The sequence below is a fragment of the Anoplopoma fimbria genome, chromosome 3 (genome assembly GCF_027596085.1).
Source record: "Anoplopoma fimbria isolate UVic2021 breed Golden Eagle Sablefish chromosome 3, Afim_UVic_2022, whole genome shotgun sequence".
NCBI classification, from domain to species: Eukaryota; Metazoa; Chordata; class Actinopteri; order Perciformes; family Anoplopomatidae; genus Anoplopoma; species Anoplopoma fimbria.
The window spans coordinates 21,315,561-21,333,863 of record NC_072451.1 but is presented as its reverse complement, the minus strand read 5'-3'; the positions used below and the strand labels follow the sequence as shown (position 1 = coordinate 21,333,863).

Sequence of the window (18,303 nt, the reverse complement as noted above, 5' to 3'; positions counted from 1 at the left end):
GGCACGGGGGTTTTTGTTCAGAGAGCCAATAAAAGCTCCCCTTCACCAAATGCCCTTGAAAGTATATGCTTCCTGCTGTGTGTGTGTGTGTGTGTGTGTGTGTGTGTGTGTGTGTGTGTTTGTGTGTTTGTTTGTATGTGTGCAAGAGAGAGAGAGAGAGAGAGAGAGAGAGAGAGAGGGGGTTATGGTGGTTGTGGTGAGCAACTGCGCAATTGTCTGTTCCTGTCTGCTCAAATCTCTTTTTTTCTGCACCTTTCTCTCTCTCTCTCTCTCTCTCTCTCTCTCTCTCTCTCTCTCTCTCTCTCTCTCTCTCTCTCTCTCTCTCTCTCTCTCTCTCTCTGCTTCCACAGTCGGTCCGACCCTCGCTTGGCTCGGGGCAATGCGCGGCTAGATGACTTCGCTAGGCTCCATCAACAAGCACCGCGGTATCCCGGACTAATATAGCAGCGACACATACCCCCCCCACCCCCACCCCCCACCCCCACCTCCTCCTCCTCCTCCTCCTCTCTCTATCTCTCTCTCTCTCTCTCTCCATTTTCATTCGCTGATCCCGAGTCCACCAGTCTAAAGGCACCATGGGAAATCGTGGCATGGAGGATTTGATCCCTCTGGTCAACAAGCTGCAGGATGCCTTCAGCTCCATCGGCCAGGCCTGCAACCTGGACCTGCCGCAGATCGCAGTGGTCGGCGGTCAGAGTGCAGGGAAGAGCTCCGTGCTGGAGAACTTTGTAGGCAGGTAAAAAAAAATGACCACCAGAAATAGGATAATCCCTTCTCCGGTTAACCTTGAGGATGACATAAGAGGCCTAGGCAATCTCTGTGCAGAATTCAAACCATCTCTCCCCAGCTTAAAGACACTGCTGTTGTGCACCTTGTGATGATGCCTTGAATTATGTTAAGTGCAGTATTCTTTTTGAATACACACAACACTGTCCTGTGGCTACTGACAGAGCAGGGAAGCAGCATTTGGGTTACAGCAGCACCTTAGGGATTTCAGTCATATCTGTACCAGCTGCAGTCAGGCTACTTCCCAGTCCTAGAAATATCCATCTCTTCCTCGTTTGGAGGGCATTAAAGATGCCATTGTCTCCATAAAAAAAATGATACTCTCATGCTCTTTGTCCTATACAAAATGCAGATTGTGCAGAGACATATCACTGCATGTAACCATTTTAAAACACCATCCTGCTGTACGTGTCAGCTCCCACTCCTGAAAACACACATGAATATTCATCATCTTGCCCTGGATTTTGGTCACCCACAACAAATAAATTATGAGCAGATGCATTTAAATTGATAGTTTTTTTTCAAGATAATGATAAAGCATTCAACAACAAGGAGTGTGATTCTGTTGATAACATACATTTTATGTTTGTATGTTAGTTAAAACATAGATCAGAAACTCAATAATGTCCCACAACAACTGCCTAATAGCAACAATATGATGTGCTTATGTCTGCTGCAAGAACCTCTTTTGCTGCTCAACAATATGTTACCATATTGTCTTATAGCCCATGCATTGCACCTTTTAATTGATGGCTAGTTTAATATCATAATTTGCTGAAAAACTACCTCTCTAAATTGACTAATTCATTGTAGCATTTCTTTTTTTTTTGCTGTGCAGTGTCTGCGCGAGTTAATATAATATGTTAGAAGTCAAAGGGTCAGTCTGATCTTACACATAAAGGTCAGTTTGCTCGTCATGGAGAGTACTGTACCAAACCTGTGAAATCTGCTGGTTAATATGTGGCTCTGGAGGGAGTTTTTCCATTGTCTGTTTAGGTAACCCTTATGATGTCATCAGGGCTATCTGATTTATGCTGTAGATTAAAACTATTTAACAGAAAGAAATGTGATATAAACTGTATTGAGTTTGAAAGATGAGAGCAGGGAATGCCTAATGAAAGATACTATTGAGTTGCAGTATGGTACATGTAGTATCCAGTGTTTTTGGAGCTTTATCATGAATGTCTCAGCCTCTGTTGCTTCAATATTGACCAGGATTGTGGCTCTGTGGCTCCCAAATTTGTGGAAGTACAACATTAGCTAGATTGTCTTCAGTCTGACCAAGTGGTTCCTTTTCTTGTGCAGTTGTAACATGCATGCTTGCAGTCCCAGATGGATGAATTGATTTTTCCTATTCCAGTCCTCATTGAGAGTCGTGATGCTGAGTAATGGTCCATCTGTCCAGAACTGGCTCTGCTCAGCGCTGAATGGACAATCAGTGGGCTCCTCGTTTTTTTTAACTCATCCCACTTGAGGCAGCTCTGAGAGTCGATATGTGTTAATAAGGTTTCCTTGAAATAGACCTATAGCATAGGAGGTGGTCGTGTGTCTGTCAGGTGTGTGGCTCAGCCCGCGTGCATGTGCACACAAAGAAGTGGAGACACATTCACACGTACACACAAAACGAGTTGGTGTGGAACCCCTCAGGAAATGGTGAAGTCATCGTTTTTTAGAGGAGAGCGCTCCTTGTCAGCGATGCAGCTTTTCATTTTGACCTGTTGTTTATCAGGTCACTTTGTTCTGTACCGTTGGAGCACTTGGTTGCAGCAGCTGAAAGCTACAGGAGGGTCTGTGTGTTAAAATGGCCTCTATTCCACTTAGACTATGCTGAACTGGCGTATAGCATACCAGATGAGTGACATTAAAAGGTCTACAGTTAATTGCATTTAGGGTGTAATTATAATATATTTTCCCTTCAAGAGTTCAGAGGAAAAAAGCCTCAAGATGAAATTATCATTATGCCATCAATAACTATGCGTTTACTCTTTGATGAATGTCTACATTGGCTGTGGTTTGATATAATGAGTTTTGATTGGCTGTCTTTCCTCAGGGACTTTCTGCCTCGTGGATCTGGAATTGTCACCCGCAGGCCCCTGGTTCTGCAGCTTATCAGCGCCACTGCAGGTGGGCGCACACACATTTACACACCCACACATGCTAGCATGCACATAAACACACACATACACACAATGCAGCCTCCCCCTCTCCCCTTTTTAAATGGTACTGTTTTTTTTCCTGACTGTTCTCTCTCTCACACTGGCATTATTTTTCTCTCAGACACATGCAGCTCAGCCAACACTAATCCCACTTATATATCTTAATTTTCATCCCCTCAGAATGGGCTGAATTTCTCCATTGCAAAGGGAAGAAGTTCACAGACTTCGATGAGGTTCGCCAAGAGATCGAGGGCGAGACGGACCGTGTCACGGGGGCCAACAAAGGCATATCTCCCGTCCCCATCAACCTGCGTGTTTACTCCCCTCACGGTGCGAAGCTCATCTCCCTCCCTTTCACAGTCAAATAACTGAACACAATAACACTTTTGAATCAAGGTAGACTGTGACAAGCTGTGAGTCATCATACTTTCGCTTTTTGTAATAGTAGCTGGCAGAAAAGTTTTTTTAAAAACTGGGTCACTGGAAACAAACAATGTGGTTTGTCCAGCAAAATAAGTATACGCTACAGTTGAAGAAAAGCAGTTTAATAGATCCTTTCAAGTTTCTGTGTGGCTGAATATTGTATATTCATATTCAACGTTATACTAATGCTATATTGATGCTAAACTGATGGAATACTGATGTCCTTAGATTGTTTGCATTGTAAAAGTGAATGCTGTCCTTTAAAGAGGTCAGAGCCTTGAATTGAAGTGAATTTGAAATTAATTCATGTTTTTATCATCTGTGATCCGCTGCCACTTGCTTAGCTCCATTCAGAATAAAACTGATTATCTGAATTGTTCAGAATTATCTTACAACGATTAGCTTATCATTTATTAGCTATGAGCTTTATTTTTTTATTTTGTTTTTGTTTAATTTTACTTTAATTTAATTTATTTTAAATTATATTATATTATAATTAAATGTTATTGTTTTATTTTTTATTTTGTGTTTTATTACAGTTGGAGGGCCAATAGTTCTAACTTAATTTCATTTTTTTCCTGCTGTAGAAGGCAAAGTTAAAGTACAGAGAAATAACTAATTAAATACTGAAGATCCCCCTTTGACTAACAATAGGCCACATAAATGTCACACAGGTATGGCCGGTACTATATATTTTGCATTTCTGTGTCTGTGCAGTGCTGAACCTGACTCTCATCGACCTGCCGGGGATCACTAAGGTGCCGGTTGGAGACCAGCCCGCTGACATCGAGCAGCAGATCCGGGACATGATCATGCAGTTCATCACCAGAGAGAGCTGCTTGATCCTGGCTGTTACTCCGGCCAACTCTGACCTGGCCAACTCTGACGCTCTTAAACTGGCAAAAGATGTCGATCCACAGGGTAAGACGAGGGCACGAGGTCATGGAAAGGTTGGGAGTGAAGGAGGCTGTAGAAAGTTGAATGGAAGTGAATGAAGCACATAAAAGGTGGCCTTGTGGTTAGTGAGTCTGACCTTGTTGTCTGACCTTTCTTTCCCTTCAGTGGTCGATCAAGTGTCACATTATTATTAGAAACGAGGGGCTGAGAAAAAGGGGAAATGGAGAATAAAGAGCGCATCAAAAGATAAAATGAGGAGAAAGGGAAAAGAAAATCAGAAAGAGATGGGTAGAATTAAGAAAACACAGAAGAGGGTGACTGTAAAGAAAAATAGATGCTGGGAGTGGGATAGTGGAGAAGGGTAAGAAAGGAATCGACTTAATTTAATGCCCAAGGAGTTTGACCTTCAGACAGGAGGACACAGGAGAGGAGGATAAATTAGCTACGAACAGGAGGTCTTGGACAAAGTAACCTTGAGGGAGGGATGAATAATATCAGACAAGAAAAGAGAGATTTAGGAGGGAGCAGAAAGATGGGATGGTAACAAAGATGCTTGGAAAGGATGACGTGGTGAAAGCAAAATTAAATAGAGGTAAAGAAAGAAGTACGGAAGAGGGAAGGAATAAATGAAAGGAAAAGCTAGATGTAAAGCTGCATTGGAACTTGGCAAAGGTCTTAAATTGCTTAACAGCAGTCCAAAACTCACATATTGAATTTACAATGATATAAAACACATTAAAAGCTCCCATTTAAGAAGCTGGTACTAGCAAGTGTTGCTTTTTTTTACTCAGAAAAGTTGCCCAAACCATTAAATTATTATGAAAATAGTTCCTTTAACTTCCAAAAAGCATTTATAAATTTCCATTATAATCTTACTCCCTCTTTTTGACCCCTTTTCTAGGTCTGAGGACTATTGGAGTAATTACCAAACTGGATTTGATGGACGAGGGCACGGATGCCCGAGAAATACTGGAGAACAAGTTGCTGCCGCTGCGAAGAGGTGTGTGTCTTTTGTGCAGTATAGTGAGTTATGAAGGCCACAATCACCTCGGCTCTTGTACTTGCCTTTTCTCTTCTTGTTCTACCTTATTTCACTTGACTGTTTGTTTTTCTGTTTATCTCGCTCGTGATGTCGTTGCCTTAACATTCATTATTTATCTCAATTTGTGTCCATGTTTATTTATTCCCAGGTTATATTGGAGTGGTGAATCGCAGTCAAAAGGACATCGATGGGAAGAAAGATATCAAGGCAGCGCTGGAGGCTGAGAGGAAGTTCTTCTTGTCCCACTCATCATACAGGCACATGGCTGAAAAAATGGGCACCCCACGACTGCAGAGAGTGCTCAACGAGGTGATCATAGATTTACTCCCAGTGCCTTCCCACAGTACACTTTACATAATGAATAAAAGGGCGGCTGTGTTTCCCCCCCACCCCCCTCTTCCATTGTATGGCACATCAGTGTGGGTGTCAGTGGGCTGAAATGCACTCACTCTTTTCTAGTTCAGCTTCTAATAATTTATAAGTTCACTCAGACAGGCATACCACATTTTCTTTTCTGTGTTATACATTACAACGAAAAAGACAACAAAATAATTTACTTATTGACTCTCATGTGATAATCATTTTTTTTTAATTTTGCTGGCTTTGTGTCTCCACAGCAATTGACCAACCACATCCGGGACACCCTGCCAGCTTTCCGCAGCAAGCTGCAGTCCCAGCTGTTGGCTCTGGACAAGGAGGCCGAGGAATACCGGGGATACCGACCTGATGACCCATCCCGCAAAACCAAGCAGCTGTTGCAGTCAGTGCCCCATTTTTTTCTCACAAAAAGAGCATTTACATAAAACTGAGTTGATAAAAGCTAAGTTTCCTACAAAATACCTGACCTCCAGCAGAGATTACTTTCTCCCATGGCACCCATTGCTTATCTGCTCTTATTTTAGATGTTAGAAGTCACTGCTGGTCTTTTATTTATCATGCTTTTTTCACTGTTGTGTTTTCAGGATGGTGCAGCAGTTCTCTGTGGACTTTGAGAAAAGGATTGAGGGCTCAGGGGATCAGGTGGACACAGTGGAGCTGTCTGGTGGAGCAAAAATCAACCGCATCTTCCATGAGCGTTTCCCCTTTGAGCTGGTCAAGGTGATATAGCTTTCAAATGCGTATATATTTTTTCAAAATTGTTGACTTAAATATATTGAACTAACAGGAATCCCACCATTTGTCAGTGTTTTTAATGTAATATTTAAACTCTTCCCAGGTTGCTAAAACTCCCAAATTCCCATAAAAATGAAGAGTTAATGTACTCATTGTCCTTAGAGATAGCTATGGCACTGAGTCATCTGCCTGTCCTGTCCTATAGAAATACTGTGCCACTCATCTCTAGAGAAATTCCTGAAGCATAGGAAGCAGCTGAAATAATGAGTTTTTTCATGGCATTTTAACACAATTGAGTCTTTAAGGCTGAATATAAAACTAAATTACACATTTTGCAATCTGTTTCCTCTGTATACACACCGTATAATGTCCTCTCTTGTGATTTTCTATTGAATGAGCCATAAATAGCTTCGCTACTATCAATGCATGTTCAAACCCATGCAACAAATAGAGCTTTATTATAGTATTTTCTCTCCCTTTTTTCTTCTAATAATTAATCTATTCCTGTTTTATCTCTGTCATCCTGTCTCTCATCTTTTACAGTTAAATAAATCTGTTCACTGTATCTGCTGTCTAACCGCCTCCTCTCTGTTCCCTTCAGATGGAGTGTGATGAGAAGGAGATGCGTCGTGAGATCAGTTATGCCATCAAAAACATCCACGGTATCAGGTAGAAATTAATCTACCGAACTAAAAACATTTCTTTATTTTCTACACATCCTGCCATTGCACCACAGCCTCATCAGTTTTTACCCAAAAGGCACACAATTCCTCCAAATATTTGACGTATACCAACCAGTGATGCTGCCACTGCCGTTAGCTTTATAAAGGTATGAATTAATTAATTCACAGCCTAATGACAGACACATAAATGAATGTTGATGTGGTAAACATTATAACAAGTAAAAATAAAGATCTTTGAATTTGGTTAAAACCTAAAAACACATGGTTTGGATGGGAATTTATAAACAAGGGAGGAACCTGTTGTCTTTCTTTCTCTCTTTTTATGTTCAGTCCAGCCTCTCTGTGTGTTTCTATATTGGTTCAGCAGCGGTTAGCCACCACAGCCAAAAATGAATTGCCAACCAAGCGAGAAATCTGACATTTAAAGTAACACCACATTTTAGCCTGAAGTCTTTCAACAACAATCGCTTGTCCAATGTCCATGACTGTTATTTAACACATGAACACAAGTTTTTGCCCTCACCCCTTTATTACTGCAACCTCAGACTACCACAGAATATATGATTCATCACAATTATACCTTTCTTCTCTTCCTCTTGGTGGGTGTCAGGACTGGACTTTTCACCCCAGACATGGCGTTTGAGGCAATTGTGAAGAAGCAGGTCATTAAGCTGAAGGGGCCCTGCGTCAAGTGTGTGGACATGGTCATCCAGGAGCTGATAAACACTGTTCGCCAGTGCTCCAACAAGGTAACTCATGTGGTTTATGGGAGTTTGGAAGTTTGAAGGTTAAAATTGAGGAAGTATAGAAGGAAGGATGGAATAATGGAAGAAGTAGGAACATTAAAAATAAGCACATTGTTGTTTCTGAAGGCTTTTTTATTATTTGTTATGAGTGAGTGATAATCTGTGACATTGGTTTTCAGCTGGAGTGCTTCCCCATGTTGCGAGAGGAAACTGAGAGAATTGTGACTTGTCATATCCGAGACAGAGAGAGTCGGGCCAAAGACCAGGTAACACTCATACCTTAGCATAAGTTAGTTTTCATTATGGCTATACACATTTGTTTATGAGGGAAGGTCAGTGACAGGTATGCGCACATATCTCAGTAGCCAGTTTTATATCTGTATATTCATTGTAATGTTATAGAATTAAAACAAGTTACCAATTAACCAAATGGATAAACGGTAATACACATTCTGTTTAACACAATACATTTAAAAAAATTGTTTTGGGATATTTTGAAGAAGATAAATGCCACTGTCATGTTTTTACAGTAGATATAAAGCTTCGACCTGCAGCTGGTTAGCTTAGCTTAGCACAAAAAATAACAAACTCCACACACCAGCATCTCTTAAGCTCACTAATGAACATGTTATACCTGTTTTGTTTAGTCAAAGTGAGTCGTAGAACAACACATTGTGGTTTTATGTGCCAGACAGACCCAAGCTAGCTGTTTTCCCTAGCTGCTAGCTATCTTTATGCTTAGCTAACTAGCTACTGGCTACAGCTACATATTTAGCATACAGCCATGAGAGTGGTTTTAATCTTCTCATCTAACTCTCAGCAAATAACAGTCTTTCCCAAAATGTCTAACTACTATGTTCCTTCAAGAATGACTCGCTTCATGTTAAATGTTTTGTGTTGTTGCAGGTTCTGCTGTTGATAGACATCCAGCTCTCATACATCAACACTAACCACGAAGACTTCATTGGCTTTGCTAAGTAAAGACGCCATCGATTAGCTTGGCTCAAACCATGATAGATCATTATGGACAAATGTTTAGAAGATGTTATTTGACCTGTGTGATGTCTTCCCTCATTTTCTCTCCTCTAAATTCATCCTGTCTCTCCTGCCATCTCTATTTTGTCGTTTCTCCACCGTAGTGCGCAGCAGCGGAGCAGTCAGACTAATAAGAGCCAGAGTTCAGCAGGAAATCAGGTGAGCATTTGTCATGTCCTGTATGTCACACACAAACAGCGGAGCACAAGGTCAAGGGAACACCGAACACCCACACAGCAGCAGGATGGCTACTGCAGAGAGAGGGATGCTGAAATAAAAGAAATCCGATCCAAGACACTCTTTCATTTGAGTAAATCCTTTGCATTGCACACATTTTATGTTATATGCATTTTAGCCTTATGTTCTCTTTGATTTCACTATTATTATATTTTAGCAATGCATGGTGTATTATGTTTAGTGGGCACCAGTTGTGTACACTGGTTTGTTTTGCTTCTTTGGTGTTATGATTTTATCTCATTAAAAGAATCACATTGGGTTCTATTACTTTTTGCCACCATCATCACTGGTGTTGTTGTTGAGACGTTTCCCTTTGTTTGAACCCCTTCCTGTGTCATCAAGGTTCCACTTTGCATTTCATCCCCATCCCTTAGTGAGAATCTCAGCTGCCCTCTTATGGGTGTCTGTTGGTGAGTATCGCTCATTGTGGGTTATGGTTTGCATTTGTCTTTTTTGCCTGCAGTAACACTTCTGCCCATTGTGTGGTGCTCTCCAGCACTGCTGCTTAAGAACCTGTCTTTTTTTGGTTTTCCACTCTTGACGGGTTCAAGAATTCCAATATGGTTGTGTAAGCTACTGTTGGGCAGAAGCATTTTCTTTAATACAAGTTGCACTTGGAAAAATTACCATTTTTTTAGTGCCACAAGGTTTCTAAATCCCCCACATTCTGTTGCAGGCCTCCTCTCCTCCAGCATCAGGCCTGATTGTAAGATTATACTCTCTAGCGGTTAACTCTCTTCTCTTAACACCTCCTCCACCCACCAGCGCTCGCAGACTAAAGGGGGTTGCCAACTAGAAAAATAGAAACAAAAAATGTCCTTGGTTTTGGATTTAAATATCACTTTAAAGACTAAAAGTGTTTGAAAAATTTATTTTAGATCCAGGCAATAAACAGCCCTACTGTTTGCCTATGACAGAAAGGCTTTGTAATGATTTGGGTAACCTCCTTAGTGAGTCTTAGGCGGTGTAAGACTGACAGTACTCTAACCTAATAATCACTTGGCACTGGGCCCACAGGCCTGTTTATGTAGGCTTGTAGGGTTAATACTCCTAACACAGTTGACAGACACATGCTGGATTGTGTGCTCGAAGCACTTAACACAATGGTCACTTAACAAGCTAACACTGGCCTCTGCTTGAAGCATTGTGAACACAGTTCCTTGAATGAGACTGCACTGACACACAGTCACATGCTAGGCTCCGAGTGAGTCACAACGACACAATGACACACCTAACCTGACCTCCACACACATTTCATCGCAATTCATGCATCAATTACCTGCACAGATTCATTTTGGCTAGCTTTAGCCATGACGTGTTGAATGAAGTTATTGTTTGAGCGGCGTTTGAGTTGGTCAAAATGATTACGGATGAAGAGCTCCTGTCATCCTCTTGCTTTTCTTCAATTTTTGTTTTTATTTAATTTAATTAACTTTTTTTATTTTACATTACAGCTATTTCTGACTTTCTGACCTTACCCTCCACGCAGGTCATCCGCAAAGGCTGGCTGACCATCAACAACATCAGCATTATGAAGGGAGGAGCCAAGGAGTACTGGTTTGTGCTGACTGCCGAGAGCTTCTCCTGGTTTAAGGATGATGAGGTGAGTAGAGCAGCAATATTTTTGATAGTAACAATGGATCAAATCAAACTTATAGTGAAAGGGGTTGCTCGTAATAACACATCAATCCTGACTCTGCGGTCTCAACTGGGCTTTACAAAGCATTTTAGTGTCTTTCAGCTCAGAATATTTAGCAAAGCCAAAGAGGCAGATATTTCTCTCAGGAGTTAGAGAGTTTGTGGTCTTGTTTTTTTATTCATATTTATGACCTTTATGTTTAGATCAGGATAAGGATTAAGCAAGAGGTCAGATAATAATATTTCCAAGTTCTATGTTTCCTATGAATGTGTTGTGGTGGTATTGAAGTTAATTGAGAGTGTGAAAACTATTGAAAAAATGTGAAAAAATATTCTTTGTGCAATTGCTCTTTATGTATTTAACAAAAAACAAAAAATCAATTAAAACCGATGTATGACATTCTGATGTTTATCCGAATGGAAACAAAAATTAAATTCATACACATCAAACACTTGGATTTCATGGATGAGTTTTATTATTTTTATTTCAATTATCCTTGATAATACATCATAAAGACCAACAACAGCATACTGGTTTTGGGGAAAAGCACACCATTTCCCCAGCTCGTCATCCACAGGATGCAGCATTTGGTCCGTCCTGCTGGCTTATTAGGCGGGCTGATGTCTATCTGCCTGTCTGTGCCTGCTGTACAGGTTGGAGGTTATTCTGCACAGCAAGTGTAGATAGGCAGACACACTGCAACTCTTTTAGCCAGTTGGTGTTGTTGCTGCATTGTTGTTTAATTATGAGATTTGTTTAAGTCTCTTGCCAGGGTGCAGTTCCAAGAGAAATACACAGAGTGAAATTTGTATTTGTGCAAAAGGGAAAATTGATCGAGACAATAGTCTTCTCTCCAGCCTGGATTATAGAATAGATTTGTATGTGTGGTTTAAACCTTAATGTAGATCAATTACCTCACTATTTGTGAGCATTTAGCCAGTCACTCTAAGGCTCTGGTCATGGTTCTTGTCATTCATCCCGCCTTTCCATTTATCTATCCCTTTGTCTCTGAGTTTCCCTTCTTTTCTCTCTTTCTTCTCTCCCCATCTCTTTCCATTTGAAGTTCAGGCATTCACTCCTCTGCAAATTTGGAACAGTCCCAATCCCAACTAAATATTCACTCACAGACACTCAAAATATATGAACACATTCTTAGCCCTCAGAGAGCACATGGGCCCAAACAGCACTCGGCCTACAGAATGTCATTTGATACGTTAGTGTGGTAATGTAGGAAATTATAGACTCCACTGGCTTCGCCCTTGTATATTTCTGTTTTACACCCCATGAACTTTCTATAGTCACATATGCATGCATGTGCACATGTGTGGATGCACTCACACACACACACACACACACACACACACACACACACACACACACACACACACACACACACACACACACACACACACACACACACACACACACCCTCCTCCCTCCTGTGGTTGGCAGTTACTTTGGAACTGCTCGCATTCTTGGCAGGAAAATCACAAGTTTTTAATCCAAACATCAGCCTCAAATGCTTCGGCAGAAAGAAACCCCTCTATTAAATATCAATATCCTGACCTTCAACTTCATAAGCAGCTATCACTTAAGGACACTGAGACGATGTTTGTCCCTATATAATGCGTAATATTAGACACTCAACAGTTAACAAAGTTTCATGTCCACTCTTTGAATTTCCCTTACCAACAACACAAGAGCTCACATAAATAGACTAACTCTCACTTAGCTGAACAGTCAAATATAACACATCCTTTGTACACATATCTTCTTTGTGCACTGGGGCTCTTGCACCATCTGCAGAACACTTTTTCTACCAGCCCTTTGCAGTAATGTGACACCACAGCAATCTAGTTTACATCAGTGTCCTTTGCCTTAAATCGTCCAACTCCATTTTGGCCACCCACTGAAATAACTTCACTGGAGGTGTCTGACTGTATTTTCAAACTCCACTTGATTGATTGGCCCTCGTTCCTTTGGCCTGCGTTAGATGCTTTGCAGCCACACTCGCTCCTCCCCCCACCCACCCACCCCGCCAGTGGACCACATCTTCATCAGAGCACCAGACTAGCAGCCTGCACACTTACTCATTCATGCTATAAATTATGTGAGCTCGCCATTTTGTGAGTTTTGACTTTAAATCTTTTATCGTTCTGGCCCCAAATTTAGATTCTTTCACACATTTTTTTTTTCACAGCAAGTCGTCAAATCTGCAGTTATTGTTGAAAACTTGTGATGTACGTTTATTCCAAAAAGAAGTGAAAAGAAAGTGGCGAGTGTTAGAATGCACAAAATACAGATGAATATAGATCATATACAGATTATGAATAGATGAAAAATAGCAAAGGGTGAAACGGAAGCAACAGATGCAAAAATAAAAAAAACACATCTTGGAGACTTGAAACACTGAGAAACACAGAGAGCGACACAGAAAGACAGACTGACAGAAGAGGGTCCATGCCCAGTCTAACCAATGTGCAGACTACTGTACACCAGTATGATAATGAACAGGTAGTCTGAACACTGGGTGGACGGAGCCGGAGTTGAGAGCCAGGCCCTGTGTGCTGTTTTCTGCCATTCCAGATGCTCGCGGGCGGCTCTGTCGTCTGTGCCTTCCCTTCGCCCCTCTCCATTTTGGCAGCAAGGATCCAGTCTATCGAAAACCCCATCAAAACTGCGATTTTTGCTTCATCCACGTTTGGCGTCTTCCCCAGCCTTTTGGTGCACGTCTCTCGGCCTGTTTATTTGTTTTGGTAACTCTGTCTGAGCTCTGGGTCCCCTCGCGGTCCGTTTTGGTCATGCCGGCCATGAAGAGTATCCAGCCTTGACGTGGCATATTCGCTCAGACGACTGGGACAGACTGGCTGCACGTTCAGGGAGGGGGTATTACAAAAAAGAGGGAAAGAGAGAGACGGAGGGTGTTGGTGTGGGGGAGAGTAAGTGAGTAAGAAAGAGAGAGGAAGAGAGAGGAAGAGGGAGGAGACCCATGTGACCATATATGGGCTGTAGTGACCCCTTGGGGAACACAAGAGTCTGCAGAGTTTTCTTGTCTTGTCTTTTTGGCTCCGCTCTTCATCCTCTTTAATTCTTACCTGCGACCATCTACCACCTCTTCCCGGACCTTCAGACCAGATGTGGGCTTTCTTCTGCAAATCTTTTTGCAAATCCACTTATGTGTTTCTTCTTCTTGGTCTCTCGTCCCTCCTTCTACCCGCCGTCTCTTTAACTTCTCCCTCCTTCCCTGGTTCTCTGTGTGCTGCTAAGCAATGCCAGATGTTGGGTTTTAACGCCAGGCTGTCATTTAATCTCTCCCTCTCTCGCTCTTTCTCCCTCCTTCTTTTTCTCCCAAAAAAAAAAATCAGGCAGGAAGTGGGCCCCTCTGGAATGGAAAGAAAAAATATTGAGAAAATATAGAGGGGGAGGGATAAAAGAAAAAAGACAGAGAGAGTTAAGAAAGATGGAGGCTAGGATGGAGTGTAAAAAGTAAGAGCAGAGTTTCATCAACCTCAAGCATCCGTCACAGGCCCTTTTGTATGTGATACAGCTGTGCTCCAGCTTCTACCTCCAAGAAGGAGCATTGTGTTTAAGCACTAGACCTCCAGTGCTCACGTATATCTGCATTTTTTTTTTTTTTTTTCCCGGTCTTACTCCATTTACTAAATCTTTAGCTGCCAGCTCTCCATGGCAAAACGCACCGTGAAGACCGACTGTGTCTTGACCCACACTGTAATGACTTCCACATGTGTTCTCCTTTTCCCTCTTCTTTCTCTGTTTCTGCTTCCCCCTTCTCCACACACTCCCCCCCCCCCCCATACCTCCCACTCTCATGTCTCCCCCATTCCTCCTCCCTCTTGTCACCCCCTTTCTCTTTGCTAACCCCCTCTCCCCCTTTTTAAAAAACCTGATTTCACCTTTCTATCATGGATATTTTTCTTGCACAATTGGCGCCAATTTCATTGCACAGGAATTCATGAAAAATAACAATCAGAGCAAATTGCATTAGTCATAAAAAGCGCTCGTGATCCATACCTTCTGTTTTCTTCATTCACAGGAGAAAGAGAAGAAGTACATGCTCCCTCTGGACAACCTAAAAGTCCGCGATGTGGAGAAGAGTTTTATGTCCAGCAAGCACATATTCTGTATTTTCAACACGGAGTCAAGGTCAGCTATGACATCTTAACATTTTAACTTCTACTTTTCATGTGGTGGAAAATAAAACAACACTTTTGAAAGCAATCTAATGCAGTAGATGGAGTTACAGAGTCCAAGACTTGTGTGCTTTTGTGCCGGCTGAAATATGTTTCAGATTATGCATTGTTGTATGTATGCATGAATGTATGCATGATTTCAGGCTTAGGCAACCTGGGACTATTTCTAAAACATCTACAGCTCAGTTTATGAAGTTTGTTCTTCAGATTTAGTATCTTCAAGAAGTACAAAGATGTGTAAAATAACTGTTTACTATACCAGACATTTAACAGTGAATTATTGTCGGGGATTTTTATAAAAACAAGTTACTTGGGGGTCTTGATGTTGTAATAGTAGGTTGATAACAATAGCAAAGGATAAAGCCCTGACACAACTGTAATCTATCCATGACACAATGAAGCTGTATAAAATGTTAAGTATCAGGCCTGCGTTTTTAGTAATTGGTGCAGAAAATCCTGGAAAATGTTTTTATGGTAATTCAGTTTCTTCATCCCTCTTGGCTCCAAACCAAAAAAGGATTAAACAACAAAACATCCCGCATGGAAGGAGGCAGATAATCTAACACTGTCAATACTTCCAGATGTCAGAGTTTATATATGTTTGTTTAACCCTCTTGTAACAATGGGGAGCATTGTCTACATGTGTGGAAATAGATTAGTTGGATGAAATTGTAATGTTCATTTAATCAGTTGGTGGTGTAAAATGAGTGCATATTCTCCTGTGTCATGGTCCTTTAGGAATGTGTACAAGGACAATCGCACCCTGGAGTTGGCCTGTGACTCTCAGGAAGATGTGGAAAGCTGGAAATCTTCCCTCCTACGTGCCGGGGTCTATCCTGAGAAAGTCATGGCGGTTAGTATTCTCCACTCAATTGGTCCTTTGGTCAAATCCCCAGTTCCGTCTGATCATAACTTATTATCATTATTTACTGACTTTACTTGTCCTTTTTTTTTTTTTTTTTTTTTTTTACATTATTCAAATTTTATTTCCCACCACATAGATATGTTACTAATTTTTATAATATTTGAAACTTTCTATATTTTAACAAATTTTGCCGGGCGATACTGAAAATAAACACATCTGGCAAATGGCACACATCTTTCCTTAGTTTACTAACATTTACACACACAGTGCTCTCGCCATTATTTCACAAAAAATGTAAGCATCCTGTATTAAATAGTCCGTAACACACAATGCACCCAATATCTTTTGTTAATGTAGGACGTACCTCTTTCATGCACTTCTCTCATTTTCTCTCTTCCCTTGTTTAAAAAGCATTTCTCCTTTCTCCCTCTGTAGGTTGAGAGTGAGACCACCACTGCCCAAGAGAACTTCTCCATGGACCCTCAGCTGGAGCGTAAAGTGGAAACCATTCGTAACCTGGTGGACTCCTACATGGCTATTGTCAACAAGTGCATCCGGGACCTCATGCCTAAGACCATCATGCATCTCATGATCAACAATGTAAGAGAAGATTACTCAGATGTTCATTTATATGGGCCGTGAAGACAGCTTTCTTTAACTGTTACTGTTTTAAAGTAATAATAGTGACATGATTTTCACTGAGTATAAAAAAAGACCATTGGAAGGCCTGTACTTTTTCTTCATTTTCAATATTCTGTTTCATCATCCTTCACTTCCTCTTCCTGCCACTAGGTCAAGGACTTCATCAATGCAGAGCTGTTGGCCCAGCTGTACTCTGCGGGTGACCAAAATGCCTTGATGGACGAGTCCCAGGAGCAGGCCCAGAGGAGGGATGAGGTGCTGAGGACCCACCAGGCCCTGAAAGAGGCCCTGGCCATCATTGGTGATATCTCCACCTCCACCATCACCGTCCCCATGCCTCCGCCTGTTGACAACTCCTGGGTGGGAGGACCAGGTGGTGGTCGCAGGTAAAGTTACTAGAATCAAACTGATCATAAATGCAAATGCATCCTGTAGCCATTTCAAATAAAACAAATATTGTTTGCTGCGCTCTTTCTGTCCTAAACATTATTCAATGTTGTATCTTCTCTTCTGCTCCAGGTCTCCTCCATCCAGCCCCACTGCTCCCAGAAGGATGTCCTCAGGCCAGCGCCCGGCTCCCCGAGGGGCCCCGCCACCACCAAACCGCCCAGGACCCCTGGGGCCCTTCAATAACAGTGCTGACAGCCCTCAGGCTCCTAGCCGCCCTAACAGGGCCCCTCCTAGCATCCCCAGGTAAAAGCAACCTTCACATAACTTATCTGTCAGAAAGATGCAAAAAATGCTTTTTTTGGTGTCTTTGAGGGCAGGGAAGAAAGATTAAGACCCGTATAACCTCCGTTTCTTATTGGAATTAATCATACTATATCTATGTCTATCTCTCCAAACTGTAGATTTTGATTGTTTTTTTGTAAAAAAGTTATATCTCTTTTATATATAACTGAAAATATAACAATATTATTGAAAAACTAAAGAGCATTCTTGTGTTGTTCTACCTTATCAAACTCGCCTGCTCAGAATCAAATCTCAGCTGCTCTTATTACCTGCTTTATATTTACTACTAGATCAAGAGCTAATTCCCTTTCAGCCAACAAATGTAATCTACTTACGAACAACAGTTTTGCAGGTGAACATGAAGATGTATAATATCAGCACTGATTCCAAACAGTGAAACATAGCATCTCACATCTCTTAAAGCTGCGTGAAGACTAATCTCGTCTCCTTTCTTGTCTCCTTTTTTTCTCTACTCTCTTCTCATTTGTCTCCTCTCTTATCTGTCCTGTTCCCTGACACTTCTCCTCACACATCATCATTCATTTTCCACCCAAGCCGGCGACCCCCGCCATCTCCCACAAGACAAGCCCCACCATAAACATCTAAATGGGTTCCTCATACACTTACCCCCCCCCTCATCTACTCCATCCCTCCTCTATTAGCCATGGCTCTGCCGTCCTGGTCCCTCCTTAGTGCAGAAACTGAAGTCTTTGACCCTTCAACCCTCAATTCCCTGCCAGGTGACGATGTCCATATATTTATGTACAGTATGGTACTTGTATTGTGGTGTATGTGTATGTGCGCTTGTTGCTCGCCTGTGCTCCAGGTTTGCTTAGCAGATCCACTACCCAGTATCAGACCCTGGAACCCCAACCCCCCCTCACAAACCCCCACACCAAGTCTGCCACTACCCCCACTTGCTGCTTCTACATAAAAATACGCTCAGCAGCTGCACTGCCCTACTCATTCCAAAATGCAGCATGGCACATAAGCTGCTTTTATTGCATGGGAGTGTGTGTACTGTATGTAGAGTGTGTGTGTGTGCGTGTGTTTTGTGTGTATGTATACGGGGGAGGGACTAATTTGCCTATATGTA

At 41.8% G+C, this 18,303-nt stretch overlaps 1 protein-coding gene across 2 annotated transcripts; it reads left to right on the top strand.

Moving 5' to 3' along the window:
* The first annotated feature begins 575 nt into the window (after positions 1–575).
* On the top strand, positions 576–17,842 carry dnm3b (dynamin 3b). Of its 2 annotated transcripts, none has more exons than XM_054596653.1 (20): positions 576–736; positions 2,837–2,910; positions 3,123–3,272; positions 4,083–4,286; positions 5,164–5,262; positions 5,453–5,613; positions 5,922–6,064; positions 6,267–6,402; positions 7,019–7,086; positions 7,711–7,849; positions 8,026–8,112; positions 8,753–8,823; positions 8,986–9,040; positions 10,608–10,721; positions 14,812–14,921; positions 15,707–15,818; positions 16,269–16,433; positions 16,626–16,861; positions 16,995–17,168; positions 17,763–17,842. In XM_054596653.1, the coding sequence occupies exons 1-20, from the start codon at positions 576–578 to the stop codon at positions 17,803–17,805; spliced, it is 2,502 nt and encodes an 833-aa protein (XP_054452628.1). In that variant the 3' UTR covers positions 17,806–17,842. The 2 variants fall into 2 exon arrangements, with proteins under 2 accessions (XP_054452628.1, XP_054452627.1); XM_054596652.1 differs by having other exon boundaries at positions 15,707–15,821.
* The last annotated feature ends 461 nt before the right edge of the window (positions 17,843–18,303 follow it).

Excerpts from the sequence above, each read along its gene's own strand:
- dnm3b (XM_054596652.1), top strand. The coding sequence starts at position 576 with ATGGGAAATCGTGGCATGGAGGATTTGATCCCTCTGGTCAACAAGCTG. Across the intron at positions 8,113-8,752 it reads AGAGTCGGGCCAAAGACCAG|GTTCTGCTGTTGATAGACAT; the intron begins GTAACACTCATA and ends GTGTTGTTGCAG. Across the intron at positions 8,824-8,985 it reads GACTTCATTGGCTTTGCTAA|TGCGCAGCAGCGGAGCAGTC; the intron begins GTAAAGACGCCA and ends TCTCCACCGTAG.